Genomic DNA, 22,917 nt, shown 5'->3' with positions numbered 1-22,917 from the left:
GGTGCGCGCCTTCTGGGGGGTTGTTACCACCGCGTCCCGGAACGCCGCGTGGCTGACATGGGCCGGCCGCCTGCGCCGCCACCGCCGCCGCTGCTGGGGTGACCCACGAAGCCGCCGCCGGGGGAGGCGTTGGGATCGGGGATGTTAGGCAGCCCGTCGGCGTCGTCGGCGTCGAACCCTATCGTGGCCGTCTTGAGCGGCAAGGACCTGCGCGCCGCCGCCGACGGCAGGCGGCTGAACGCCAGCGGCGGCATCGCCATGCTAGCGCTGACGGCCGAATCCGCCGTTGACGCTGCACCGCTGCCACCGCGACGCCGCGCCGGCGCGCTCGACGGTCGCGACGTCTGACTGCCGCCACCGCCACCAGTTTCCGCGGCGGCGCCGCCGCCCATGCTCGCACCGCTCGGTTCCGCCGACGGTCCACGTGACGGCTCGCGGCTGCCATACGATGCACGCGGCCGCTGCAGCGACCGCTCCGACGGCGGGCGGTACTCCTGTCGCCCCGTCAGCCGCGGGTCGTCGCCGCTGCCGCCGCCGCCTTCGCCTGGCGACATCCCCGCCAGTAAGCTGCTCCGGTTGGACAGCTCCCGGCTGAGTACGGCACCACCGCCGTGACCTCCTTGTGTCCAGGGGTGGCTGCCATTGGAGCTGTTCTCCCGGCCGATCGGCGGCATGCTAACACTGCCGGGACTGCCCACGGCGGCGGCGCCGCCGCCGCTGGCCTCCGGGTCGATGGCGGCCAGCTTCCGGAGGTGGGGATCGTCAGAGGCGCTCGCCGACGCCACCCACGCCGCCACCGCGGGCGGCGGCGGACGGGTCTTGGATGCCGATGTGGGTCTGGAGCTGCGGGCGCTGCCGCCGCCGCTGCCGCCAGCTGCAGCGGCAGCGCTGGCGGGGCGGCTGGCGCCGGCGCCGGGAATGGCGGACACCGAGGCGGACAGAGCCGTCGCGGCGGAGCGTGGACGGGAGGATGGGCGGGATCGTGCGGCGGAGCGGGGCCGGGAGGGGGATGCGCCGCCCTGGCTCGGCGACGCCGAGGAAGCTGCTGCCGCGGCTGCCGCACCCGTTGTGGCCGCGAAAGGGGAGTTGGAGCTAGCGCTGCCGATGCGCGCCCTGGCGCTATTAGAGGGTCGCGTGAGGCGGCCCGCCGAGGAAGGGGAGGGGGAGGGGGAGGGCGGGTCGGCGGTGAGGCTACCTGGGATGGCTCGGGAGCTGCGGAGAGCGCGCCCATGGTGGAACTCGTACGTCAGCTGCTTGCCGTACGCCTGCGGGGGCAGAGTACGACAAAATGCCGCGGAGAAAAAGTGGATGGGCAGCGAGAGGTTACGTGTCCGTGTGTACAGGCATCAGAGCAGAACGACAAGAAGCTCTCATGTACACGACCATCCGTCCCTCTTTCAACCCCACCCCCACCCCCACCCCCATCCGCGTCTCCCAAACCCTTGAGTCTCTAATCCACACCACACCACACCACACACCACACCACACCACACCACATACCACACCACCACACCACGCACACATGTACTTGACTACTTGCTTTGGTGACGAGGCGCATGTTTGACTCCTTCAACCCTTAAGCCAGGCGGCTCAGATCATTTACACACGCACACACATGACCCACCTCCTCAAACGCGAGCAGCTGCTGCAGGTTGTTGTTAAGCGACTCCCGCACCGCTTCCAGTGGCCGCATGTCAATGCGGTCCGCAAATGCACGGGCGCGGCCCAGGTCCAGTCGTCGATGCACGCCCCGTGTGGCGCCCGCCACCCGTACTAACGTCTCACTCAGCGGGAAGCCCACCGCCCTCACGCGGTCCAGGCGCTTGTTTTCCTCAGTAGCCTTCATGGCCATAATCTGAAAGGAAGGTTTGAGGAGGGTTGAGGGAATCATTAACACGCGTCACGAGTATATCGGTGACACCACTCATCATAGACTTCGGGAATAGATGAAGCGTCACTTCGACTCGACACGCAGCTGGACCTAGGGGAACTTCCTTCCCGCTTAGAGGTGACGGGGGAACACACACACATACATACACGCGCGCGCTTGAATACGCAGGTAGTGCCAGTTGTCATTAAGCGTTTGGAAGGATGAGGAGGGAGAAACGTGGTTTTTTGTGGTACAGGCGACCTAGTGGTCGAACGGCGTTTGGGTCCTACGTATCCTCCGACGAACAGGCGATTTACCCAACCACACTTCTCCACACTCCACACCTTCCTCACGCCCCTTCGTCTCCCTGCTGCAGCGACGAGCGCTCTCACCGTAAAATCGTCCAGCTCGCCCGCCTCCTTCATGCGCTGGATCTGGTCGGGGTGCGATAGGATGCTGCTGCCCGGCAGACCCGGCACACCGCCGCTGCTGAAGGCGCGGTTGAACTCGTCCAGGCTGATGCGACCGTCCTGGTTCTTGTCCACGCCCTGGAACGTCAGTTTAACGGCGTCACGGCAGCGGGTCCATAAATAAACGAATGGAAGGAGGGCGGGAGGGAATGAACGAGGGAGGGAAGGAGGGAGACAAAACATGACAACACTTGGTGCGCCGCGAGGGAAGCAAAGCAGCGCGAAGGGCAGGGAGAGGGAGAGGGGGGGAGAGGAGGACCGATACCCCCCCGATGAGTTCAGCGCCAACAATTTTCAAAGCACGGCTTTGGGGGCGTTGGGCATCTCCCCCCTGGTCCCGACTCTGGGATGTCCCCTGAGTCTTCGGCTGGATTGCTGCCCTCCTCCTCCCCCTCCCCCTCCCCCTCCTCCTCCTCCTCCTCCTTCTCTCGCGGTTCTCCCCCAAACCCTAAGTCCACCCTTACCCCTCCTTTCACATCTCGGCTGAGCACTCACCTTCCAGGCGTCGAACAACAGCTGGTGCTCCGCGGGCCGCAGACCCGGGAAGAAATCCTGCAAAGGGTAACAACGGGCACGAGGAGGAGGAGGAAGCGCAGGAAGACGGTGAAGAAAAGGCCTCTAAGGACTTAAACTTGAGGAGATTTTGGACGTAAAATGATGAGATATAAAAGGAGCAGCAGGAGGGGCTGTGCCAGATGCGCAACTGGCTTTGTAGTGTTTTTTTTATATCGGTGACAAGAATGGTGTCTTCGATATGGCTTCGCACAACCTGCACATTCGTTACCTTGAGCATGGCCGACAGCTCCCGCTCGTTCCAAAAGCCATCCTGATCGTGGTCGTACTTTGCAAACATCTCCCCCAGGGTAACCTGCAGGAAGAGGGGGGTTGTGGACGGAGAGCCCGGACAGCAACGGTGTTACCAAAAGCCAAACGGATACCAACACCCCTTCAACGAGGATGAAAAAATGCATCCAAATCACACCTGTTGGGGAGGCAGAGACGGCCAAAGGCGGCAGGGTGGCCACCACGCAAACTCGGCGCCCTCTAAACGCCCGACCGCGGCAGCTCACCTCCTGGCCACTCCCTGTCCGCTAGTGTCAAGCCCCGCTGCCGCTTTATCATTCAAACCCGTCACCATGGCCACCACCTCATAGCCCCGTAAAGTTAAGAACCTGCGGTGCGGCCCCCTTTAGCAGGTCTCCCGTCCCTTCACAATTGCGCTTCCAGTCAGAGCGCGCCCCGTTGCCTCTCACACCAGACGACATACAGACATACATAGAGACACGCAGTCATACACACAGTCATACACATAGAGACACACCTTGCTCAGCAGCATCATAATGGCCATCTTGTGGAGCACGAGCTGCACCTCCAGCTTGTCGCGAAGAGACACCGAGATGCCGCCACGACCGCAGGCGCGCATCGCCGCGGCCAGATCCTGAGGCCATGACAAGACGCGGCCCAGGCAAGGAATACGAAAATAACTTACAAGACACGCGGAGGCCATGACGACGCAACAAGACAACACGCGGCAACAAGTACACAGATTGGGTTTTGAAGGACGCCCTCCAAATGAACACGCTGGCAATTAACGAATGCGTTTAGGACACAAAAACCAAAATACTACTGGGTCCCGTGCGTGTTCTCCTGCCTAGCGCCTTTCCCCGCGGTGCCCCGCGCCCGCCCAAGCACCTCCTTCCCTGCCGTGCATCCCCAGGCGTAGCGCCCATTACCGTGCCCTGCCCAGGCCAGCGCTGCTGGTCTGGTCCCTCTCGCCTACCTTGTATCGCACCAGGTTATCCCCGGTGCAGTCCAGAAGCAGCTGCACATAGCGCACGTGGGCGGGGGTGGCGTCTGGCACCAGCCTCAGGACCAGCCGGTACAGCTGCTGCCAGTCCAGCGCGTGGTCGCCGTCCTTGTCCACCTCCCGGAATACCTCCAGCAGACGGATGCGACCGGCGTTCAGGGACTCCTGGACAAGAACCAAGAGTACGAGAGAGGGATGCAGCAACGAGGGAGGTTGGGGAAGAGAAGCAACTGCCAATTGGAACCGTGTGGTGTTTTTTGGGGTTGTCTTTTGCTAGGCCGGGGGAAGGGGAAAAGAGAAGTGGCGATCGGTGGTTTGGTAGCGTGAAGAGCTAGGGGACAAGATCTACGTCAGGATCTACCTATATCAGAATCTACTAAGGTCAGGAACTCAAGATCCGCCTGGTTGAGGGTTTACGGGTCACATCAGCAACGGGGCCAGGCTGGACGTTGAAGTCAGGCTACCATATTGGGACGTACACCTCAAACCGTATAACATTGGAGGGTCAGCATTGCATGCAGTTCAGCTTGCATGAAACCCCATGCAACATGCAAGTTGGGGCGTTCGGCGCAAAAACAAAGGTAAAGACCGAACTTCCCAACTCACCACCAGCAGCGCAAAAATATTGGATCCCAGCGCCGCGGCCTCCTCCACCGACACCTCGGACGCATCGTCGTAGCCGACCATGCGCACTGGCATGGAGCGCTTCTCCGTCACTTCCTCGTCGCCAGACTGGCTGCTCTTGACCTGGGCAATGCTCTCCAGTCGCGCCTGGGGCATGGGGAACAGCTCCACTGCCACCACGGGCTGCATGGGAGCCTGGGGGGAGGTTGGGGGCCATACACGGCGGCAGTGTGGACGCGTGCACGAGGTATGCGGCAGGAAACCCGGCGCAGCAGCGTAGATGATGACCATAGTGACGTGTGATGGAAAATAACTATATATGTTGTGAGGGTAAAACACCACGACGAGCAGGGCAGCGATCTCCATTCTCTCCTCTCCCGAAGATGAACCAGGAGAGGGAATGTGGGCCAAAAGAGCGTTATCATGCCATTCATCACCCGTCATACATCACATTTTTTAACACTTTCCCTTCACCCCCGGGGCCCCCCGCCCGCACCACAGGCGTTCTTTTGCCACCCCACGCTCCCCCCTTACCTGCGAGTTCAGGCACGCCAGCTGCATCTCGTACAACACCTTGGACATCTCCGAGGGGGTGTTGAGCGGGTTCTCCACGAGGCCGCCACACAACAGAAAGATGGGCACCTCGCTCTTGGCCATGGCGCCAGCGGTGCGCAGAGCCTAGGCGGGAAAATGGCGGGAGGAGGATGCGGAAAGTCAGACGATGGGTGAGATATATGGAGGAGTCGGTTGGAGTCGATTGGAGTGGAGTGGAATGGAGTGGTGTGGAGAGGGGGGCTCACAAAGAAACAATCACAGCCCTAGCAGCAGAAGCAGCAGCAGCAGCAGCAGTGCGGCAGAGGTGGCAGAGGATCAGCAAGAGCAAGCGCAATGACAGGCAGGTGGCTCCTCAAGGCGACGCCAACAGCATGGCGCAGCAGGGCTAAGTTATTGTGGGGCTATTACTGTGCATGGGAAGCCGGACAAACAGAGACCCGCACAGGCCAGGAGACCCGAAAACAGCCCCCGCAATACAAGCCAAAACACCCATCCAGGATATCCTCCAACGCCAGATCGCCTCAACCCCCAAGCCCCGCCTTACCTTGACCATATTGAACCCTGGGGCCGTGGGCATCTTGTACTTGATGTCCTCGTACCAGGGAAGCAGCCGCTTGCCCAGGTTGTGCGACACGGTCCCCAGCGCCGAGCGCCAGCACTCAATCACCTCCCGGCTGCACAGCAAGATGTTGAATCGCGGCCGCGGCGCCCCCATGGGCGTTTCCGAGGCCCAGTAGTCGAACATTTTTGAGAGTTGCTCAAGGATGAATGACACGCCGGAGAAGGGCTGCGCGGTGGAGACGTCGATGATGAAGACGCCGCCGCAGAACGAATCCACCACCTGGTGCCCCAGCAGGAAGCGGCCCTCCTCACAGCGCCCCTCGTTGAGCATGCGGACCTGCGGAGGGAGCGTGCGGAGCGAATGGTGGGGTTGGTGGGGTTGTTGGGGAGGAGGGCGGCAGGGGAGCGGCGGGGTGTGGGGGATGGGGAACGCGGAGGATGGGGAAGGCGCGGACTAAATCTACGACGGCGGACAGCACTCACAGACACAGGAGATGGAGGTCGTTGTGCTTGCAGGCTAGCACATGCGTCAGCAATCCCATGAGCCGAGAGAAGCTTAGAAAATCATTTCCTGTCCTCCCCCCTTTTCCCCTTTTTTTCTCTCTCCTCTCCCAGACATATTGCTTGCCTTCTCCAGGTGCTGCTCCATGTATTCCAGGCTGACCGCCACCGAATCAATCAGCGGAATGAGATCCCGGTACAAACCATCCGACATGGTGACGTGCACGCCACCGCCGTTGGGAAGCCACCAGGTGAAGAAGGGCGACCTGCGGCTCGGGCCAAAGGAGGGAAAGGGTGCGGATGGCAGTGACATGGGTGGGCCCGGACCGCAGCAGGACGCGGCGGCAGGTGGAGCGGAGCGGGATGTGTGTGTGTGTGTGTGTGTCAAGACGTTCCGGAAGAAGGTCGGCGTGACGACAAACGCGACGAGCGGGAAGACAAGGTGTTGCGTAAGCTGGTGACGCCGCCGCTTGGAAGCCCATCACGGGCCCGCCAGCACCTTCTACCTCTAGGCATAACAGACATACACGCTCTCTCGCGTGTTCGTCTACTTTTTGCGGCGGCGGCGGCTTATCAGGGTACAAAGACATACATATGGATGTGCGACCGTCTGCACACGAAACCCACTTGCAGTACACGGCCTCCGAGTTGCTCATGATGACGTGCGTGCGGGCGAAGCGGTCCGGCACGTAGCGCCGTACTGCCGGGCCCTCAGGCCGCGGCGGCGGTCGGCTCTCGAATACCCATCTCGCTGACAGCTCCCGCCGCGACATGAGCCGCGACTTGTACAGCAACCCGCCCGGGCCGCGCTGCAGCGGCCCAGGTGCGCCGTCCACCGACATGCCGCCACCGAGCCGGCTGGCGGCGTCATCGCCACCGCCCGTGGTGGCTCCGGAGCGAGACCAGCCCGAAGAAAAGCCCACACCAAAGCCAGCCTGGTGACGAAATTTGGTAATCATTAACCAGCGCACCAGGTTAGTGGTCCCGGGTAGCCACGCAGGACAAGGCACAGGTCAAAGTTACTAGCATGTAAATGGGAAAAAAATAATTTTGCAACGCGGTCGGAATCATGATTTGAGGCGAACTCTTATTTGATCTTCGCCCTCCTTAATTGAATGTCATCTATGTTCCCGGCCAAACAGGGCACGTACATGCACACGCACATGCACACAGACGCACACACGTAGCTGCACGCGGACATGCACCCTTACCTGCGGCACGTCGCCCATGTACCGCGGCGTGGGCGGCGCCTCCGCCAGCAGCAGCGGATTGGTGTCTGGCGGGCGCTCAACGCCGCTGCAGGCCTTGCAGTGGCCCCCCGCCACGTGGGGGAAGGAGCCCCAGCGCGTCAGGAACTGCAACAGCCGCGTGCGCTCCAGGGGCAGGTAGGACGCATCCGAGAGGCGCAGCTGCTGCCAGGCCAGGTCATTGATATCTTCCCCACTGTCGTTGGGATCAAACTGCATCGCCGACATGGTGCGGTGAAGTACCCGGGAGCCGTCCGGCAATACCGACTCGCACTCATACAAGCCGCCGTCGGCACCGCCGCCGCCAGGCGCGCCGAGGAAGCTGCCGCCTTCGCCGCCATCAGGGCCGCCGCCGCCGCCGCCGCCGCCAAAGAACATCCGGTGGCGGGCGGCGGCGGCAGCGGCGGCGCCACCAGCGCTGTTGAAGTTGAAGTTGAGCTGCAGCCGTGGCGTCCATGCATGTTTGGGCCCGCCGATGAAGAAGCTGGTGCCGCCAGCGCCATTGAACTGACCGACGATGCCTGTGACAGAGCCGTCCCCGGTCATGCCGCCCTCCCAGCGCTCCTGGCCGTCGTTTGCCGCGGGCCGCAGCAGCTTCATCTCCTGGTGGGCGTGTGCCAGCATGCGCTCCTGAGGCGCGCTGGGTTGAAGGCGCGCCAGCGGGTGGAACGGCAGCCGAGGGACGTTCTGCGGAGCGGGGGGGGAAGATGAGGAAAGGGGTAAAGAGAGGGACAAAGGCGGAGAGGGTGAGGGGTTAGTTAAGCGGAGCGGATATTTTTGGGTTGTCTTGACCGATCCAGGTTGGGAATGCGGTCAGGAACCCGCACGACATCCCTAATCAACAATTATATGACTTTGCAAATTGAAGAAGGCTGGTAGGAATATAGGAATATCTGCAATTTGCATAATGCAGGAGGCGGAGGAGGAGGAGGCGGCCTCAGGAAAACTCGGATACAGGAACCCCAGTTCACGTCATGAGGACGGATCGCCCCGCCCCACCCCGGCCAAACCCCCGGCCAAACCCATCGCAAGCCCCCAATTTCGCCGCGTCCCTGCACACCTCCTCGTCCCAAAAGGTGGGCAGCGCATTGTCACGGTCGAGCCAGAAACGGAAGGCGTTGCCGTCGCGGGGGAGGTAGAAGCGGAACTCCGGGGGGCCGACGTGGCCCGTGCAGCGGCCCTTGAGCATCTGGCTGCGCGGATCGTACGGCCAGGCTGGGAAAATCTGCACCGCCACCTCGCAATCTGTGGGACACAACGAAAAGGGAGCGCGTGGCCACAAGGCAAAGAGGGCTAAAATACATAGGATAGGAATAACGGGAAAAACCACTGCAAGCGAAGCAGTCGTACATACGCACATTGGTGGCTTTCCGGTGAGACTGATAACCACTCGCAGAGACTGGTAGGCTAGAAACAACAAGGCAGCAAAATCAGCAATCATAGCGAAATCCAGGAAATTCACCTCACCAGGGAAACACCTCTAGGAAATGGAAAACGGAAGAATGTCATGATTCCGAAGTGTTAGGAGGAGGAAATAGGTTTATAGAACATTGAGAAGACCCAGCAGAACATAGACCCGTCAGAAGCCATGGAGACCCCTTGAAAGCGCGGGAACGCATGCAGGACGGAGAATTCCGTTGGGAAGTGCGTTGCATGCGGGCACCTTGCGGACTTACGACGCCGTGTCTGGGGCTCCCGGAGGGGCGGCTGTCAGGTAGGGTTGTAGGCTAGCACGCGGTGTTCCCAGCCATGCCGCATACAGACCTGTAACCCATTCAGCTGCAACGCCGCATTCACCAACCCAACCCTCCACACCCACCCGCGTCCAGAATGAGGTCGTCGTTCTCCTCCATGCCGGTGACACTGTCCCACACGATGCGGCCCCAGGGGTCCTGCTCTTCAGGAGCCGGATTGAACACCGCCATCATTTCCTCCTCCGCCGCACGCAGCCTCCGAATCGCTTCCTCCTCATCGTCGTCATCGTCATGCCCGCCGCCAGCGCGGTTCATTACCCGGCCTACGCCGCCGGCAAACACGCCGAACACGCCGCTGTAGCCGCCCCCCAAAATGGTGGCAGCGGTGGCGGCGGCGGCGCCGACGGTGGCACCACCACCGGCAAAGGGCGGCTCACGAATCCGCACGGACGTCGCACCGACGGCTGGCGGACTGAGGCCACTATCCGCGGCCGCATTGCCAGCTGGCTCGGGTACGGCCAGGGACAAACCGTGTGCAGACCGGTGCACCGACCCGGCAGCGCTAGCGGCGCCGCGGCTGCTGCTGGCACCACGGAGCCCAGACGCCGGCGACGCCGGGCCCTCCGGGCTGCCTCGCCCGCCAACCGTAGACTGCTCCAACACCGACTCCACCTCCTCCGCCTCCGGGTCAGCCGCCGCAATCGCCAGCGCCGACGCCCGCGCCAACATCTTCTTCTCCCTCGCCATCACCATCGCATCCAGCCGTTCCTGCTGCTGCCGCATCACCGCCTTGAGTTGACCCAACAGGTCCTCCAGCTGCGCGCGTTGCGGCGCAAGCACGTCGCTGCCGCCGCCAGCAGCGTCCGTACTCGCTGCTTGCAGCTTACTCTCAAGGTCCTCAATCTGCGCCATGGTACCTCGGTGCTGCTCACGTAACAGGCGGATGGAGGATGACTCCCGGGAGGGCGTCGGCGCATCAGCGGCGCCGCCGCCGCCGGGCGTGGTAATAGCAGTGAGAGCCGGGCTTGGTAACTCGCCAATCGGCAGCTCCACAGCCCCCGCCAGCTCATCAGGGTCGAGGGGGTCCACACCCACCGATGCGGCCACCGAGGGGGGTGCACGGACAGAGGGCGAGACGACCGAGGCCGCCTGACTGCGTGTGTGGCTGCTGCGGGAGACGGAGACGCGCAGGGAGCGTGTGCCGCCGCGGGATGGCCCCCCAGCACCAGCCATATCGGGAGGGGGAGGCCCAAAGGGACGCACCATGATGCGAAAGCGCACTCCATGGACCTCCTCAAAGGTGCACGTGTCATGACAGGATACCTGTGGACAGTTAGTGGTTAGGTAGTTAGTAGGTTAATGGTTTCGCGCTTTTTGGCAGCTTGGCGACTTGGAAGTAGGCCGTAAGCAAACGTGCTTCCGTTTCAGCGGGGGGCTTTGACTCTTAAGTCAGAAGGTCGCACACATGAGGAGCACACGCGACACGCAATCACCCTCACCTTGATTTTTGGCCGTGGCGGCGCCTTGAACACGACGCTTTGTTTGTCATACGTCACCACGTAGATCGAGTTCTTGCCGCGCGACATGACCAGACTGGGCATGTGATGCGTGCGGGGTGTACGCGTCACCTCCACCTTGATGACTCTACCAGCACGGCGGCAAAAGGGCGCGTTGATGGCGCCCTCGGGGCCTGTCGTCTCCACCGCGAAGGGCTCCATCTGAGACGTGTCGATGGCGTCCAACATGTCCATATCTAGCAGGTGACGTGACTTGCGGGTGCCATCACGTGGCATGTCCGTGTAGTCCGTCACGTCATAGGCCTACGTTTACCGCACAGGGATAGGGGTACACGCGCGCGTTCGTTTTGATAATCTGCGCCGTGATGACAAGAGCTACCCATGTGCATGTGTGTGTCATGCGTTTGTTTACATACCGGAAACCTGCGCCCGTCGCAGTACTAGCATATAGTATGTTAGCAGCCCAATACATCAAAAAATACATGGTATGCATACATGGTATCCATACAGGACATCACCAAGAGGACAATGTGGCAGGTCGTCAGACAAGGGCATCTCATCCCCTCTTTTTTCCCATCCTGGATTCCGAAGTGACTCAGCACCACAAGGGCGAACACGCCAAGAGGCGCCAAGGCAGAGGTCCGGGGCAATACGTGCCCTGATGCCGCTCCTCCCTCTGTCCCTCACCCTCAGCTCAAAGCCCGGGACGCCCTCGTTCGTGTTGCTGTCCAGCACCACGGCAGCTGTGCGGGTGATCCGCTCGAGCTGGATGCCCACAAACTGCTCCGCCATGGTCGTCAGCTTCACCTCCCGACTGGCGTCAGTGTCCTCAAAGTCCGAAGTGTTAACGGCGCGCTGAGGATACGCAAGGAATGTAGCATGGACCGATAGCGGGGGGGGGCGGGAAAAACACACGTCAGGGGGGGGGTTGCAACAAATGCAAAGGTGAGGGTTACGCCAGTGAAGCACCGAAGGGAGAGGGTGGAGGGCCATCAAGGCAGCCCCCGGTGACCGTCGGCAGGCGGGTGAAGGCGGGGCGGGGTCGAGAGCGGAGCAGCATAGGGGACGCAGCGGAGATGGGAAAGAGGGGAGAAGCATCAGTCTCACACGGCGGGGAAAGAAGTTCATCATTTTGCTTTAGTGAGAAGGTTATCGTGGCTGTAGGGTCCGACCCCGTCATCCGACTAATAATCGGGGGTGCGCGTTCGACATGACCTACATAGCCCGTTTGCGGAGGAGCCCGCAGCAGTTTACCCACCACGTAAACCCTGGCCTCGGGGGGCATCTCAAAGGTGACCAGCCCCTCCGCATCCGTGAAGCCGCGATACGTCTTGACGGGGCCCTCGTCCGCGGCGGCGCGCTCGCGGTTGCTCTGTACGACACCGACACGAGGCACCCACACAGAAATCACAGGACGATACACACGTATTCACACGAGCGGTGCGTAATGAGCGGGTAATCACCAGCGGGTAAAAAACCCACGTGTAAGCCACATGGTCGTAGCGGGCTATTTGACAAATTGGGCCAGACGTGGAGCAGCAGACCTGCAAGCCACCAATATCGCCAATTTCTGCCCCAAATTCAAACTCCCGGAAACTCCCCCTTATTCAGCCCGAGCCCGAGCCCGAGCCCCTGCCCTTACCTCCCTCCCACCGCGCGCCCCACCTGTACCACATAGTCAATAAGCTGGTCCAGAACCCTGTACGCGTAGGCCTTGGGGTCCTCACACCACTCGGGCTTGAGCACCGGCGGCCGGGGCGCCTGAGGGGGCTCCTGGACCTCCACCACAATCTCCGTATTGGGAATTGGCAGCTGCAGGTGAGGCCAAGGAGGAGGAGGAGGAGGAGGAGGACGGGTCAGGGCGGCAGGGACGCAGGTCGTGAGGGTCAACGCCAGGAGGAGCAACGAGGCGCAACGAGGCGGAAAGCTATAAGCATTGGCAAGGATTTGAGCTCAGGTAGGAACTATCAGGAAATAAATACGAGGTTTGGGTTCTGTGCAGCTCATCGCGGCTCCTGGAAGCCTCTTAGTGAGGAGCCTGCAAAGAAAGGCAGCCGGTATTAAACCGGCCCTAACAGCGACCCTCCGCAGCGTTGTTGTGACCGCTGCTGGCCGTCGCCACCGGCCACCTGCCTTGTCACCACAGCTCTGCTCGTCACCCTCTGCTCGTCACGCGTGCCTCAATTCCATTTCCATCGCCCGTTCGCTCCTTTTTTCTTCTCCCTCTCTGCCCCCAAACGCTCGCAAACGACCCCGGTGCCCCAACCCCCCTCGCGCCACCGCCATGCTGACCTGGTTGTAGCTCTCCCGCACCTCAACCAGCTGCGTCACTTTCTTGATCGCATAAAACACGAAGGGCTCCAGTTCCCAGTTACAAGTGCGGACCTGGAAAAAGGAGATGGGAGAGAGGCAGGGAGAGGCAGAGGAGCTGAGCTGATGTTACAATCGGCAATCCCGCTTAGGGACGTGTCCAAAGGCTTCGCATACAGCATTCACGCCGCACCTGCACCGCGTTGTACTCCAGGAATGGCGACCGCATCTGCACTGACACGCGGTATTTCTCTGCGGATCAGGCGACGGGGCGGGGTGGGGCGGAGTGGCACGGGTTACGTATGGCACGGGTTACGCAGGATTGAGAGCGTGGGTGGGGCCATAATAGGGGTTTTACGGCACCGTCATGCTACCCGTTGAAGCGTTGATCGTGTCGTGGTGCAGCTGTGCTGGTCACTACGATGCGGATCATCTTAATGACAGTGGCGATGCCAACAGCGTTAATGACTGGCGATGACACTGAAGTCCAAACGAGGCAACAGCAGGCCTTCAGAGTGGCACGAGTGCAAAATGATGTCAGACAGGAAAAGCAAAGGACATAGGCCGCCTTCGCCACAAGCAGCCCCCTCTTTCCGCTGACTGCCGCATCACCCCATCACCTCCCACCTCCTCACCTCCCGGTGTCATCCACATCTTCTCCTTCGACCCCCCCAGTGTGCCGCTGTGCAGCACCGTCGCGCTCTCCACCACCTCCTCCAGCTGGGAGGTGTGGGGTTGGGGTTGGGGAATGGGGGCAGCAGGTTAAATGAACGAACGCGAGGCTGCCGGCTTGGCGGAGAGAGGACGGCGCACCACATGACACGGCAACGCAACGCAGGGGAGTTTCACGGCTTAGATTCAAGATTTAGGATAGCACACGGGGTTAGCTTGGTTGGCACGTCACGCTGCTACATGTTACCCTGCCATTCTCCTTCCTTTACCCTTCTCCAAATCCAAATCCAAATCCAAATCCAAATCCAAACCCAAATCCAAATCTAACTCAAGCCCTAAGTGAAGTTCACATCTCCAATGACAAATCCTGCACAGAGGAATTAAGACGGAGCCTATGAATGCGGAACACCACAAAATCACACACGACACCTCAGGTCCTGCTGGCGATGTCGGTCCTACCTTGTACGGATAAACCATCGAGTCATCGTTGCGGCCTCCACCATCACTGCGGCGCGACAAGGCAGTGTGGGAGTAACGGATGAGCTGTGGTCGCGTGCGACAGGGCGGGCGATAGAATGCGGCCATACATTACACGGCCCAAAGCTGCACTGACGACCCAGCAGGGTCAGAAACCTGTCAGAAACGTCAGCCTCGGAGGCGCAACCCCTTTCGCCATTGCCCCCTCTCCTTAGCCCCCCTCTGATGCCCCCGTCTGAAGTACCTATCGAAGTACGACTCCAGGGGGTGCCCATCGTCGTCGTCCATCATGTTATTTCGACGCCTCCGAGAGCGGGCCAGCTGTAACTCATTAGCGCCACCACCTCCTCCTCGCGACCGGCTGTCCTGGGAGCTCCTGACCACGGTGGTGGTGAGGCGCTCAATGGTAAAGCTCAGGCCGTGACTGGCGCCGACCTCCTGTAAGCGGGAGCGGGAGCGAGAGGGGCGCGGGCGGGGGGAGGGGGAAAGACGAACCGGGGGGAGGGGGGAGCAAGATGGATGGGTAAGGGATAAGCACGAGGGATGCGCTCACAAGGGGGGAAAGCAGTGGTCATTTTGAAACGCCGGAAACCCAAGCTAGCTAGAGCTCTTTGCTTTCATCACGTGCCACGTGCCGAATGTTAGCGTAATCTGAAATGGAACTAAAAAGCCGTAGTTTGACCTAAAACTTACAAAGAGTTATTTATAGGTTAGAAAATGATTTGGGGCCAGCGGGCGTCTGGCACGAGAATTATTCTAGCTAAGTTCCATTCCAGAGTTTATCCTATTTGGCATGAGGGGTAATCCATACATACTTCTGTGTCCTGTACCACAAATTAGGACCTCCACGCAGGGAATTGATCTGTCCGGATCGTTTTATCTTGTGTTTTTTCCTTCCCGCCCCGTCCGGTTCCCCCGGCCTCTCCAGGGACCCTCAACGCGCCGCCGCCCGTGAGTCTCGGCGCACACCCCACCTCCAGCGTCGCCATGTCGTACACTGCGATCTGGAACCAGGGCCTGGCGCGGCAGTACAGCTGTACGGGATAATTGGTGTTCCGCATGACAGTGCCGTCACGAGGGTGGATGAACGACTCGTCGGCGGCGTGCATGGTGAAAGGCACTACTGCATTTTGCGCCTGGTTGATTTCCGCAGCCTCGCCGTCACCGCTGTAGGTGTAAAAGATCAGCAACCTGCAGCGGCAAAATCGCACGGTCCGAAATCAGTCCAAAAGCGCGGCTGTGATTTTTCAACGGCCACAAAACCCTAAGTCCAGTCCACATGTAACAAGACAAGAAAACACGGGGTGCACTGCCCAGCACAACACAACACAACACAACACAACACAACACAACACAACACAACACATTAGTCACAGTTATCACCTCCCAGTCCGGCACTTTGGGATCGATCCAGCAGACGAAAAATTCCGCACACCGCGACCCGTGCGCAGGCCCACCGACCCATGGGCCATGGCCACCAGGAGGGGCCCGCCGTCCAGCCCCTCACCCACGGAGGGCCTCACCTGGAGGGGTCCTTCATCTGCAGTTTGTACGGCCCTGGGTCCACATAATTGTGGGTGTTGTTGTCCGTATAAGCCTGCATTTCCGCATCAATCTCCTCGCGGCTGCCCGCGTCCAACGCCATCTCCGCGCCCTCCGCAGTAAAGGCCGTTGCGCCGACGGCTTCACCGCCGACACCGCCGCCGGCAGACTGCTGCAGCAAATTCCGCGACGTCGACTTAGAACGCGACATTGCGCTGGCGGGTCGGCTGAGGCGCGCCGCGGCGCCACTGGCGTGCCAGGATCCCGTGCGCACGGGGCTGACGGGGGCCTCGTCGGCAACGGCGGCACCTGCAGAGCCGTTAGCGGCGGCGGCAGCGCCGCCACCGGTCGAACCTTCGCCGTTATCGGCATTGGACACTGACGGCAGCGTGGGCTCATTCGGATCTACGACACTGCCGCCGTTGGACGCTGCCGCCGCCACCTCCGCCGCATTCTCCAAGAAGCACGACATGATCTGCTCCTTAGACCGGCCCGGGGGCCCTGCCAAGCGCCTGGCGCAGCAACAGGCCCGGGTGCAAGCACAGAGCACAAATTCATCTCCCATGAACCGGACCCCGAGGGTCAGGTCACGTCAAGCAAAAGCACAAGAGAGCACACTTACAACGCACGCAACGATGAAATGGGTTTTACCACGACATTCAGAATAGCATAAGGCTTTCAAGCTCTGAGATAGCTACCCTAAAACCCTAAGAGTTGAATCATAATAACGGGAACAAAGGTTATTAACAGCAAAGCACTGCGTGGAGCATGGTATGGGAAAAACCACCAAGATTAGGTAGTGGGTGAAACGATGTGAAGTGCGGGGATGGCAGGGTCTCAGCAAGACGGCAGGGCGGCGGGAAAAGTACCCCCGCAGCAGAGCAAAGAAAAGGACGGAAAGGAAACCCTCACCCCCGGGGTGGAGACGGCGACCGTGTGGTTCCTCGCGGCGGGTACCTCGCCACGTGAGCCGGGTAGTCGACTTGCTTGCAATAGTCGTCAAACAGGATAAACACGGGCGACTCGGCGTTAGTGCGCAGGTGGTACTTGCGGGCGTACTCCCACCGCCCCACATCGATGGTGGTCCACTCGCGCTGCCCGGGCTTGCGGCCCAATGCGTTGCGCTTTACCCCCGGGGCCCCCGCCCCCGCCACCTACGTGCAAAAGGGTGATTGACAGTTCGTGAAATGGTTAAATTCTGGCTGATTGAAGGGGGGAAGAGGTTCTGAGAAAACGGACGATTAATGACGATTGGATGGGAGCCCGCTGGCTTCTCCCAGTCCTCTAGCAGGCGTGGACACAACTTGGCTTGTGATAGCACGCAAGCACGCTAGGCAACAACGTCCGAAGTTCCGAATGGAAGGATGGGGAATCTGCCGCCACACCCAGTTTTTCTGTGTCCAGCTTTAGCATTTAGATTAAGAGGGCCGCTGCCGCGCCACCCACCAACTTGGGACCGTAGAAGTAGCAGTGACCGGCGTTGTCGGTGCTGTAGACCCCCAGAGTGCACTTCGCCGTTTCCGCGGTGTTCCCCAGCGCGCTGGGCCAACCCATCAGCACGTCGTGGGACCTGCACGACAGCGAAGTTGTGTTCACTAGTTACACGTCCGCGCCGGCTTACTGTGAGCTGTGAAGCGCTGGGACACATGCCCTACTCTTAGAGCCCAAAGGGGACAACCAACCACTTGTGTCCCATGCACGGTGAGGTAGGAAAGGGGAGGCAGGGCAGTAGGCGACGCAACGAACCCCAACCCGGGGTGACCCAAAAGCGCGGCGAGGTCGAGGTCGAGGTCGAGCGAGGCGTCCCTTTGGGCCATGGCATCACCCCTCCCGCTGCTTTAGGGCCTCTTTGTTCGGCGGCGATGGCAGTCGACAATCCAAGCCCAGAGCAGCAGCTGACGCGCTGGTTGCTGCTGGTGCAGGTAACTGTCCGCTACTGCTTGGTACTACATTGCAATGTTGCGGCTGTAGCAATCACAGCTGTTGCAGGATCTGGTATCCGCAAAACAGACGACCGGACGTATAACTTCACGGACGCATTTGGGGCCCGGAGCGGCCCGTTTTCCAGACATCCATCACATCGCCTCCTTGCCAAGAGACAGCTCTAAGATTCCATCCGCATGCCCACACAGCGCGGCTCCGTGCTGCATCTCCTCGCCACGAAAGCCAGTCCTTGCCAAAGAGCGGGCGGCACGGCGTTTGTCTGCTGCCTGATGCCGTTCGCCTGCTAAGCCCGCGGGCCCATGGGCTCTGTTGATTGCAAAACCACGCTCGCAACCAGCTCGCGCCTTACACGCCGGGTTCATCAACTGGAAAGGACTGCTGCTGAATGGACGCGAATTTGGCGCTCGATCGTGGGTTACTTGGGTGGGACTGCATTATATAAGGGGGTATATATCGACTTCCACCGCTTGAAGGAAAGAAAGCATATCGCTGCTGCCCCCACGATGCGGCACTCACGACGCCTGACCCACACCAGCCCCGCCACTCTTGAGAGCACCACTGAGCCCAAAGCATAGCCGCCGCAATTTCGCTGCCGCCATCGCACTTTCCTCATCAAGAGCACCAATACGTCCTGCTGGGAAAGCCCTCGCCGTTGCCCGTTGACCTCCCGCGACGTGCCTTCCAAACCGCAGCATGCTGGGCGCTTGCTCCCGCCTGGCAGACTGAAGCCTTTACCCCCTTTACCCTCCGCCAGCCCCATCCCCACATCCTCCGCGCTGGCGTGCCCCTCCCCCTCCCCCTCTTGACCTGGCAGCAGCTTCAATCGTGTGTGGTTCGTCTTTCCCTCCCCCTCCTCCCGTTCCTGGACTTGGCATGCGCGAACTGTCCTGTTATTGTCCTGAGCAACACAGCCCCCTCACGACCCGTCCTCACTTTCACCCACTCCATCCCGGCCGCTCTCCACTCGCGACACTTACTCGACCGTGGTGGCCACGAAATCCATTTTGATGCCATCGCTGGAGTAGAAGGACACCTTCTGTGGGGGCACCCCAGAACGGACCTCCTGGCGCTGCGGCATTGAGGTCAACGGGTTGACCTGGCCTGCGGTGTCATGCTGCGGCGCCGGACGTGCGTGACGTGCGCGGAGTTTGGGAGGGCGGCAGACAAGGGGTCAATTCGTCAGGACTTGGCAATGGGAGCCGACATAGCCGACATGGGTGAACAACCCATCTGGGTAAACGGAGTCACCCATCTGGGTCACAACGACTGATGTGTGGCCTGCTGTCTGATGGCGAGGCCTGCTGTAGCTAGCCAAACAGACACAGACCCACGTGAGGTCGTGCCAACAGTCTGAACAGCCCCAGCAGCCCGCCTTCACGCCCAAATAATCCCACACGCGCGCTTTCTCCCTCCTCACTCAACACAGGAAGGGCTGCCTGTCGCTGACCTGAGGCCACAAAGCCCGCATCCAAGATAATAAAGTCTCCCAACCGCCTTAACGACCCGCAACAGGAAGGCATGGAGCAAGGAATCGTCCGCGAGCGCGCCTCTCCAGGTCTATGAGCTACCGGAGTATTTTTCCCGGACATTGCTCCACGCGGGCGGGGGCGCGCGGAGGTGTGTGCGGGGGCTCCCCCCGGGTACCTGCTGCTTGCATGCCCACCTGCATCGAGTCATGTTGATGAATGGGCCGCAGCTCCCGCAGTGTAATCACCACGGAGATGCGAACGGGAATCATAGGCACCTCGGCCTTCAGCATCTGTAGAGCCGGCCCATATAGGTTTTAGCAATGTAAAGGGTTGGGACGGGAGACAGCCGGTTCAGACGGGGGGAGAGGGGCACGGCACTGTAAGGATGGGTTTGAGTTCCAGGTGGATTGTCATGGTGGTGAAAAAGATGAATGGATGCAGGTGGTGGTGTAGGTTGCGACTGCAGTGCGGAGATGAGGGACAGCCCTAGGCCGTCGGTACGTCACCGCACTGTCGGTCCTTTTCCCCCCCTGCCCCTTCCTTCCCTCTGTTTCTCGCTGCGGTCCGTGTTTGTTGTCATGCCCCACCCGCCCCATGCCCCCCCCCTGGAGGCCCTGTTCAACGCGTCTGTGCACACCTCAGATTCCTTGGGTGTTAGCAGTAGGCTCTCGCCCATGAGCCCAAAATCATGGTAGCCGCTGGCTGTGGCAGCCACACGGTATGAGTAACCAGCCAGGACCTTGCAAATCACGTAACCGTCTTTGCGCGAGAAGGCGCGGTTTCCGAATGCATTCGACACGGTTTTTGCAACGACCTTCTCAGGATCGTTGGTAGGAATAGCCTTCAAGTGCACCTGTACATTTGACAGGGGCTTGCCTGCACGGCGGTGGCAGCAGCGGTACCCATGGAGTCACAAGTGGGTTGACTACGTCAGGGCAAGGTGCGGAATCCTCCCTACAGTGCGGCGCGATGGGTTCCCATAAGTACATACTGAAATGCACACAGTGCGTGGAGACAAGATATGTCATCTTTGAGGGGCGTAGACAGTTCGCCAAGACCAGGGTACCGGGGGTCGAAGGCTTACGGAGCAGGGCTGGCGATAAACCAACGCCAATTTCTGCATATATAAACCCAGTATACTAATACACAGACCGTATTATCATCAATCTTGCCTGTTGTTTTGTCAACACAAAACAACTTAAGCCGGGCGGTCGGCAGATGCTGGTCGCTGGGCTGAAAAGCAGTCCTACGGCGCCGTCCTGGCGACTTGGATTGACCATGCACAACAATTTTTTGGAAGTCCTGTGTGACGAACCATTAGGGCGAGGGCCGCGGTCGGCATGGTAAGCATTCGGGGACCAGCCAAGATAAACTTAGACAGCGGAATTTGCCTGTGGAATGGAGTCCTGTAGCCCAGCAAGTGAAATAGAGGCCAGCTCCTTCACTGTCACATTCGGATGCGGAGGTGGAGGGGGCGGTTCCTCAATAGCTGTTCCCTCCTCCATCCTTCCTTAACAACCTACTCCCTTATAACTGGTAGGGCCAGATACCAGGTTTAGGAAAAGACTAGGATGAATGACATCGCCGGAAGCAAGTTGGCGCGGTGTGCGCAAATGCCGCAAAGAAACGCTACCTAGCAACTCAACTCAAAATCTCATCCAGGTTCCATATGGTTTCTTCCCATAATGGATGATGATGCCGCTTGCTCCGTCGTTAGCAGCCAGCGTTTGCGGACACGCTCGAAGTCCGTACACTATCCGAGCTGCCGTACCTTTGGGCTTCAGCGCTTTGTCACATTCCTTACTTGATACATAACGCACTCATTTAATGAAGCACATTTGTTTTACTTTCTAAAAAGGTTTATAAATGCAATTTGCGCCACTTTGCACGCCTTGAGTTACCATAGACAAAACGTCAAACATGGTAAAACTGCCAATCACAGTTTCATTTGCATAATGCAATTATGCTCCTGCCTTAATCTGATGATACGCGAAGCGATGCATTACGGGCGAGGTACGCGATAGACAGGGTTACGGACATGTAGGGTTGTCCAGAGAAAGGGCACAGGAGGCCTAAGGCAAGGCCCATATATCATATTTTGTTACGATATATATTTTCAAACGAACTTCTCCGCTTGTCTGCTGCTACGGACTAAAGACCAGCGAGGATACTTTGCGGATGCGTGGAGATGCCCTGGCGGCTTTTAACCAGGTGCTATTAACCAGGCCGTGTATTAAGCTCAGGCAATCATATCACTCCTTGTGCCTGTCCCTCAGGCACCTGGGCCGCGTCTGCAGCAGAGGACCTAAAGTTCAACCCAGTTGAAACCGCTCCCTGAGCCTGGAATATGTGGTGCCTGGCCTTCAGATTGTATGACAACAACCTGCTGCACTCTGTGCCGCCGTTATACCATGCGTCCTTCCATCGATGAGAGCTGTACTGTCGATGACGGTATGCAGGGTCACCTGCAGCTCAACTGCGCATTGCCCACCTGCAGCGCTGCGACGCGGGTACTTGAAACAATACATCTGCCTGCAAAGCCTGTGGCCAATAAGCACTTACCATGATACGGCCACCGACTGGTTCGGTACCCAGACCACCACAGCTGCCTTCAGAGATACGCAACTGCGCTGCGCGCACGCAATAGGTTCTCACACAAGGAACAAGGTCATTAATATAAGTAGCGTATTGCATCGTGCAAAATTCTGGAGCCATACCCATGAGGAGCCAGCTTTAACACTGTGTCGAGTGCAGTGCGGTCCGTTAAGACCTTTTGGTCTCACGGTGTAAACAAAATGTTTGTATTGGACACCAAACCGGATCTGCATGCACTGTTGCTGCAATGACATCAGGATGAGATGGTGACCACGTCAGGCATCCAGGATGGTTCGCTGCGATCCATGGTTAAGGCGTGGTACGAGCATGGGTTTCAGGCGACCAGCAGTCTGTGTTTTTGGGGAGAGCTTGTATGCCATAGCGGGCTATGCCGCTAGGCTTTCATTGGGTTCCGGGCTTTACAGCGTCTGCTGCTGAGCTTCTGGGGGTCTAAGGACCTGGCCCTTCCCTGCAATACGTCCCAAAGATGGGCACTCGAAGGAGAACCCAATACATGGAGAAAGTAACGGACTACGTCTCAAAACATCCTCTTGCTCTCCACACCAGTTAACACGGCAGCATCCCTCTTTCCCTCCCTCCTTCCCTTCCTTCATCCCTCCATACACCCTCCCTACCTCCATATGTGTGTTGGTCCATACATACGCACACACCTACATACAAAGGTCAGGCACTACGGTAAAGCACAAAACGATGCCTGGGAGATCTCGGGATCGAGACCTGTCAGGGTTGTAACTCTTTACGTGGTGGAAGGTAACATTACACCTAGCCGATGGATGGTGGTGCCCTGATGTAAACTGCACCTGCGGGCTGATCAGTAACGGAGTTAACCCGCAGTTGATCCGGCAGATTCCGGTGGATGCCGGTGGTTTTTGCTGAACCTGAGCGATCCACTGAGAAGTCAACTAGGGTGACTGGATGAGGGTGCTCTGAAATACCAGGGTCTCGACGGGTTGCGGCCACGAGTGACGTTATGCCCCTGGTATGTCAAGGGCCCCTGTCCCACACACCATCCCTCCTTGCATTAATCCACCCCTCCATCCG

General features: G+C 59.6%; 1 protein-coding gene across 1 annotated transcript; it reads right to left on the bottom strand.

Annotated features, from left to right (window-relative positions):
- Positions 1-23: 23 nt before the first annotated feature.
- VOLCADRAFT_92800 (uncharacterized protein) lies at positions 24-22,496 on the bottom strand (the record flags this gene model as incomplete). Its single annotated transcript, XM_002952118.1, has 35 exons — positions 24-1,265; positions 1,625-1,855; positions 2,263-2,418; positions 2,836-2,892; positions 3,125-3,208; positions 3,662-3,778; positions 4,121-4,312; positions 4,754-4,966; positions 5,306-5,449; positions 5,871-6,224; positions 6,552-6,654; positions 7,016-7,323; positions 7,600-8,322; positions 8,696-8,880; positions 9,455-10,652; positions 10,829-11,149; positions 11,534-11,701; positions 12,105-12,218; positions 12,512-12,658; positions 13,139-13,231; positions 13,350-13,408; positions 13,792-13,876; positions 14,288-14,333; positions 14,550-14,743; positions 15,280-15,496; positions 15,829-16,156; positions 16,202-16,359; positions 16,760-17,001; positions 17,294-17,417; positions 18,769-18,905; positions 19,455-19,550; positions 19,898-20,136; positions 21,752-21,801; positions 21,841-21,890; positions 22,491-22,496. 35 exons carry the CDS (start codon positions 22,494-22,496, stop codon positions 24-26), a joined length of 8,181 nt encoding a protein of 2,726 aa, XP_002952164.1.
- Positions 22,497-22,917: the final 421 nt, after the last annotated feature.

Source organism: Volvox carteri (genome assembly GCF_000143455.1).
Source record: "Volvox carteri f. nagariensis unplaced genomic scaffold VOLCAscaffold_28, whole genome shotgun sequence".
In the NCBI taxonomy this organism is placed as follows: Eukaryota; Viridiplantae; Chlorophyta; class Chlorophyceae; order Chlamydomonadales; family Volvocaceae; genus Volvox; species Volvox carteri.
This window is presented reverse-complemented; position numbering and strand designations above follow the sequence as displayed.